General features: G+C 38.5%; 1 protein-coding gene across 2 annotated transcripts in view; it reads right to left on the bottom strand.

Annotated features, from left to right (window-relative positions):
• Positions 1-331: 331 nt before the first annotated feature.
• Positions 332-7,169, bottom strand: part of SEC24B (SEC24 homolog B, COPII coat complex component) — a 41,259-nt gene continuing 34,421 nt past the window's right edge. For both annotated transcript variants that reach the window (XM_035113439.2, XM_035113440.2), the window contains 4 exons: positions 6,855-6,959; positions 6,419-6,511; positions 5,283-5,386; positions 332-3,344 (listed from right to left, as the gene is read on the bottom strand). In XM_035113439.2, the coding sequence (XP_034969330.2) occupies positions 3,230-3,344; positions 5,283-5,386; positions 6,419-6,511; positions 6,855-6,959 (417 nt within the window). In that variant the 3' untranslated portion in view covers positions 332-3,229. The remainder of the gene's footprint in view (positions 3,345-5,282; positions 5,387-6,418; positions 6,512-6,854; positions 6,960-7,169) is intronic.

Here is a 7,169-nt window from a genome sequence, read left to right as displayed (position 1 = left end):
CTAAATCCATTGCTGAAATCGTATTGAGCCATTTAAAATAATAGTTCTTGCCAGAGAAGCAATAACGCTTATGGGTCCTGGCAGGAATTTCAGCATTTACAAAATGCCTGCCAAACTCACTCATGCAGTATCTCACAGTTGCTCTTTGTACAGAGACAGTATTAGCAGGTAATAATACTCACACAAGATTTAAGGATTACAAGAAGATTATGCACATGAAGTGCTCTGAACACTCAAAAACCTTATGCAAATACAAAAGCATAAACCTGAGACACTTTGGTGTTTGCAAACATCAAGGATCAAGCAGGTAGAAGACTGATTAAAACAAACAAACAGGGACATCGGTACTATATTTCAGAACAATCTGTCAGTTTCCCAACAATATAAAACACTCAGTGTGTCCTTTTTAGCTGGGTCAGCTTGTAGTAGACGTCAATCTACACAGCTGGGCTTCTCATGTGTTGTGCTTATCAGTCATCTAGAGTAGGGGTCAGCAAACTTTTTTAGCAGGGGGCTGGTCCACTGTCCCTCAGACCTTGTGGGGGGCCGGACTATAGTTTGAATCTTTATTTTTATTTTGAACGAATTCCTATGCTCCACAAATAAGCCAGAGATGCATTTTAAATAAAAGGACACATTCAACTCATGTAAAAACACCAGGCAGGCCCCACAAATAACCCAGAGATGCATTTTAAATAAAAGGACACATTCTACTCATGTAAAAACATGCTGATTCCCAGATCATCCGCGGGCCGGATTTAGAAGGCGATTGGGCCGCATCCGGCCCCCGGGCCTTAGTTTGGGAACCCTGATCTAGAGTATAAAATTAGTTTTGAGATGTGATCGAGGCTGTTCTTTGAGAACTTCAGAACTTTCCTGCAGCCTAACAAAAGTAATTTTAGAACTGGTGACCGTGTCTAAAGAAGCATTGCATGAGGGGAAGTAAGGCACCTACATACTCACAGGGAAGTCCCACTGAACTCACTTCTAGGTATACACACACAGCGTTGTGTTATAAAGGAACACAAAATCAGCCATGTTTCAGTTTATCTTTGGACACTTAATGGTTTTTTTTAAAGGAATTCTACTGATTTCTTCTAACAGTGTATGGCAAATTCCTATGTTCCCATCCTTCACCAATTTTCATCCTCTCTGCAGCCCCCTGAAAAGTTGCTCTGGCAGGTTGGGGAGCTCTTTGAAGGTGATGTTAAGGCTGTAGAGGGAAGGGGGGAATCGGCAAAAATCATGTCCTAACTTCCTCCTGTGCAAATATCTGCTAGAATCCCATCTGTGAACAGAAAAAGCTCTTCCATTCATTGAAGAACTCTGCATCTATTCCTAGATATTTCCCAAGCAACAGGCAACAAGAACCTTACTCAAAGCAAAAACATCTCCAAAAACATTTCAGCATTTTTTTTATACAAAATATAGAATAAAAGAGCTTTAAGTAGTGGTTTTACAGATCATTTACCATATATCATGGTTTTGAATGTTTTTGGCTTATCAGCACTAAGCTCCACAAGCAACATTTTATTTCAAATTAATTGTTTGTTAAGATCACACTAATACATCTGAAACATTTATGGCTCCATATGACATATATCATCAGCTGATTTCTTTATCAAAATAAATTTGGCTCATTTTATCCCCACCCCCCCTCAGGTCAAGTATGGGAAACACTAACTTTAAAATGTTAGGTGATGGCTTCTTGCTGCAATAAACATTCTTAGACTTAAATGTGCCATAAACAAAGTTGAACAAGCAGATGATTTTTCTTCTATGAAATCCTTTGGCATGCTTTTTCAAACTTAAGGAAAATGTAGCCACAAGTATTTATCCATAAAATAAAAAGGTGCAAAGATAAAATAACAACACAACTTTTGTTGCATACACAAATTGTGCACAGATGAAAAGTATACTGGGACACAGGCATATATTAATGAGTGCATTAGTGTATTTGTCATCTTTTTTTAAAAAAAATATATGCATTGCTTTGAAAAATTATAATGTCCCATTACCATTACATGAAAAATTAAAGAAAACCAAATTTGTGATGCAGCAGCTCAAACAGACATCTCTCTCCATATGTGCATAAGACCTCAAGTAAAAAATACACCAAGATAAATGTGTGTCTGTACTGGATTATGTGTTGAAGAAACTTCCAGCTTAAAGTGAAATATAAATTTTCTTTAATGTCTCATGGTGGCAAGAGAAAATAAAGGATCCAGAACCACAATTGTTGCAGAGTACATAAAGTAAACCGGTTAAAAGACACTATCAAATGCCAGGTAGTGTCACAAGCCAGCTATATCCTTTACACAATCCAAATTCAGCCATATTTCCACTTACCCTTTCCCCAGAATTCTATACAATAAAGTAGTAAACATTCTCTCTTTAATACAGCAAGCCAAATTCAGTATTAGTGTCTAAAATTTAGTAATCATGTAGATATAAAAACACATGATCAAGCAAAATACTTTTAATTAGCTGATCATAAATAAATCCACATAAAAGGATTAAATGGATTACAAAGTTGCATTTTTTTCTATGTGGATTCAGATTTAATATGCATTTAGTCATCTTTATTCTTTAACTGAGATAGTGATTTGTCATCAAATCACAAACACTGCAGCACGCTAACCAATTCATAGTCTGTAGTTACATTTTTACAACTTCTTTACAAATGTTAATACTTCTGTACACTATATATAGTTCATTTCTACAGTTCATGTATGCTGTATTGAAATTCTACAGTCTTCACAGAGAAAATGGTGAAGTCTTCAAATACGAATTTTCTCTCTTACAAATTCATATAAACAGCATGGAGCACTGCACTTTGGCATCTCTGCTGGAGATAATCTGGCTACCATAGTAAATATGAAGGGGGGGGAAGCTCTCCAATTTTAGATTTCATTAAGAAATACTATTCCACATCGCTATGTAAGTTCACCAGCTTGAAACAGAAGCACCATATCGTTGCACTATTGAAAACGCATACAAACCAACTTAAAAACATAGTACTAAAACTGCATCATAGCCATCATTTTTATACTGAAGCAAAACCGTAAAATTCCTTTGGAAATGTGTACTCTGTCCTCTTAGCTGAAAAGCTTTAGATATGGATGCTGAAGAACACATGTCTGTTTATCATTTCCAGTGTACTTCTTTCACAGCTGACATTTGTATAAGTCCAGAAATGTTTTTCTTTATTATTTCAGTTTCTTCCTTCTCACTTACAAATTTGTTGTTGAATGTGAAGCAAAAATTCATAGTAAGAGAATGCTGCCTCGGTTTTGTCTTCAACTAAATGTTGAAGAAAATCTGCCTTTGTAGGGCTTTCATCTCTGAAACAGAAAAAACAACAACCCACCTTGTATTTGTTTCTTCCAACATTTGTACATGACTTATGGCCCTTTAATTCACAATTCTAAGTGCTCATGTGGAGCATAGGGAACAGACAACAGCAACCGCTACCCAGTCTGGTGCAAAGCTGAATTCCTGGAAGGAATCAGCACAGCCAATACAATATTCCAAGTGTCATCCAGTCAGCTCTCAGTAGTAGAAGTCAGAAGAGCCAATTCTTTATTAGATTATGAGTCAGTAATATTGTAGTTACCTGCCAATCTGGCACTTAATACCAGCTGAATACAGAAGGGACAGCTGGCCAATCATTCTATATGCCCTATATTAGGGGTGAGACCAGACAGGGGTAAGAGCACAAAGATGTCTCAGCCCCCATTTCCATAAGCAAACTTCCCTACATGTAACACTGCACCTCATGTTTCTTGTTGTAGCTATTGGAATTGTAGAACAATCATCACCTCTATTTTTTGCTAAACACATGCTGTTCTTGTTAACTCTGAGAAACATGCCTAAATAGGTACCAAGTGTCAAGCCCAGATAAAAAGGAAGCCTTACCCACTCCACTCTCATCAAATGATTTTAGGCCAGGAATGAGGAACCTGTGGTCCTCCAGATATTGTTGAACTACAACTCTGAGTCCCTAAGGCTTGTATGCCTCCTTCTGAACAGCAACTGATGATTTCCTTCTATCGGTCCATGATAGAAAGTGTTCTCTCATACTGCATTACGGTGTGGTATGCTGGTTTGACAGCCATGGACAGAGTCCCTACAGAGGGTGGTGGAGACAGTACAGGGTATCGTGGGCTGTCCCGAGAGAGACCGTTGCCTCAGAAGAGCGAGGAACATTCTCAGGGATGACTCACACCCTGGCCAGCACCTTTTTAATCTCCTGCCCTCATGATAAGCCGCTTCAACAAGCTAAAGAATAGTTTCTACCCATGGGCCGTGAGGCTGCTGAATGGAAGATAGCAACACTGCAGCTGACGTTAGGGGTTGGTGGTAGTACAACAGCACACATAGTGACAAGGACTAAGAGATTGTGAGGGGAGGGGGGCTCGTTTAATCTCAGTGTAAACAAGTGGTACAGTGACAATAAAGTATTTCTGTTTCTATTCTGGCTACTCCTGCTGTCAAGCTGGTGCTAAACGTATTGCTCTGCCTTTCCTTGGGCCACATCAGCGAGGCTGAGGGGTGTGTGTGTGTGTTGTCATCTGGGCAGTTCAGGACCTCCATACATACAGCCCAGGCTTGCGCCCCAAAGAGGTTTCTTTGGTGATGCTAACGCAGCAAAAACAATGTGGGAAGGAGCAGGTTACGAGTTACTGGTCTATGTAGCTATAAGAGGCACTGTGTTCTCCAGCGGTTTGACCACCCCTGGAAGCGCACTCCATTCTCTCTCGAGATAGACGGATGCCAACAACTCCAACCATCCCTGGCTATTGGCTATGTGGGCTGGGACAGGTGGCCGAGCCGTGGAGTTGGAATCCAGCAACTTCTGGAGGGTTGCAGGTTCCCTATCCCTGTTTTACGAACTCTTTCTAGAAAAACCTCTTGATTTCCCCACTCCTGGCCCCAGCCAACACTAAGTATCAGTTCTCCATCCTTCTCTAAATCAAAATTATGACATTAGTATGCACTAATTAGTATCTGTGAGCACTTGGCAAGATTCATGTTTTTCTCCAATCAATAGAATATTAGATTGCTATGTGCATTTAAGCACACACACACACTGGATCAATAGAATCCAGTGGAGATACAATATTATTTTATAACAAGATATAATTAGCACAATATGTCTATTAAGCAGAAACAAAGAGCTGTTGTGTATTAAAATATTACTGCAGTCAGTCAAGAATCAATTTGCTAATAAAGTAAGTGAATACTTTATTACTTACTAAAGTAAGTAAGTGGATACTTACTTTATTATTTGAAGTACTGGGCTTAGAGATTTACTTTCCTTAAGCCAGGATATGAAGGACCTGGTTCGCTCTGAAGAAAGAGTATCTAATTCTGGAAGCTGTGTCTAGAATAATTCAAATATTATGTATTATCTTTAATTCACTAGCATGATTATGTTAAAGTTCAATTAAACACTAATGATATGTTGCATAATTCAGAAATTCAAATAACCTAAGAACAATTGAATTCTTTATTTATTCCATTATCTATTTTTATTCTGTATATTTATTTATATCCTGCCTCTCTCAAGGCAGACTAAAAGACTAGTAATACAAAATGAAACTAGGTAACTGTTTTGTGAGGAGAACTGGGAGCAGGGAATAAAATGTATTGCTTATACCTCATGTTTATAAATACTGAATTTGTAGAAGAAGATACATACAAGCCACTTTAAGGAACAACAGAAATGTTTAAATGGCTTTCCTTCAAGCAATGATGTGCTTCAGAAATAATCTGTTGCTACAAAAAGCTCCTTAAACAAACAAAAAATGTTATGGCATGATCCGCTGCTTATTGTGTAGGACAAATTTACATAGGTGCAAGGTATGCTCTAAACTGGGGAGTCCTCCAGAGCAGTGGTCCTCAACATTGGGCCTCCAGATGTTTTTGGCCTACAACTCCCATGATCCCAAGCTAACAGGACCAGTGGTCAGGGATGATGGGAATTGTAGTCTCAAAACATCTGGAGGCCCAAGGTTGAGGACCACTGCTCCAGAGGACAGAGGAAGGAACAGCCAGTGGACTGGCATACCCTGACCACCCCATATCAAAACACAACAAGACTCATGCCTTGAATCAGGGCTGGCCCCAAGACATTATGGTGCCTGAGGAAGCCAGTTTAAGGTTATCAATTCCAAAACAGAATATAGGGAAAGAAGCAAAACAATTCTATGCCCCACAGCTGGTCTATCACAAGAAAGGGTGCTCAACACCTTGTGGATCACATGACCAGACTGCATTGCAGAAAAGGAAATCTAATATCAATTTCAACATTAACGTAAGAATGTGTAGCTCCCTTTCAGGTATTATTATTTTCGTATAAATATTACAAATAAAATTATTTATAAGTAAATATTTTTTCAAAATAAACTCTCACCAGTTTCTGAGGAACAGCTGAATAATTAGGGCATCCGAGGACATCTTTTATGAAGTTATTACAACAATTTCTTCCAATCCAAAGGTACAATATCTAAAGGTACAATGTTATTAAAGTAAACACATCTGGTTAATGTAACCAAGATTCTCTCAAGAATGAAATTGCTTTTTAAAAATATGCAAACTGCGACAAGTTACATAATGAGGATGTACTTGCAGATAAACATGGCAGTTTCCTTATTAGAAACGAAGTTTATAGCCCCTTTAAAAAATGATAATGCAAACAATTTATAAAACAATCTAAAATTACTGTGCAACGAAGGGTGGAATATGGTATAAATTAAGTAAGATAGTGACTAAATCGTATGTTGGGTGCAATTAAAACGATACAAGGTCACATATAGGTAACAGAATAGAGCCCCATCTGTGCAACTTACCGAGCCACAGTCCATAAGGAAAGCGCCTTCCCTTGTCAACTTCTCTGCAGACAGCCGCTGAAGAGGGGGCTGAGGTACAACTCTATCGTTGACATGTATAGCACCCTACAAGGAGGTGAAAATTAAGTCTACATGAAAATGGATATACAATTCAGTAGCACTGCAACAATAATTCAACAGTTAGGAGCTGGGCACATGCACTCACAACATAAATCACAATGCAACACAATAAATGAGGAAACTGAAGTTGAAGTTATGGTTCATGTAAAGGAACACCAGAGTTGTCGCTAAGTCCCAACAGCAAAGAAGGGTTTA

The sequence above is a fragment of the Zootoca vivipara genome, chromosome 9 (assembly GCF_963506605.1).
Source record: "Zootoca vivipara chromosome 9, rZooViv1.1, whole genome shotgun sequence".
Classification (NCBI taxonomy): Eukaryota; Metazoa; Chordata; class Lepidosauria; order Squamata; family Lacertidae; genus Zootoca; species Zootoca vivipara.
The sequence above is the reverse complement of the archived record's forward strand: the minus strand, read 5'-3'. Positions and strand labels throughout refer to the sequence as shown.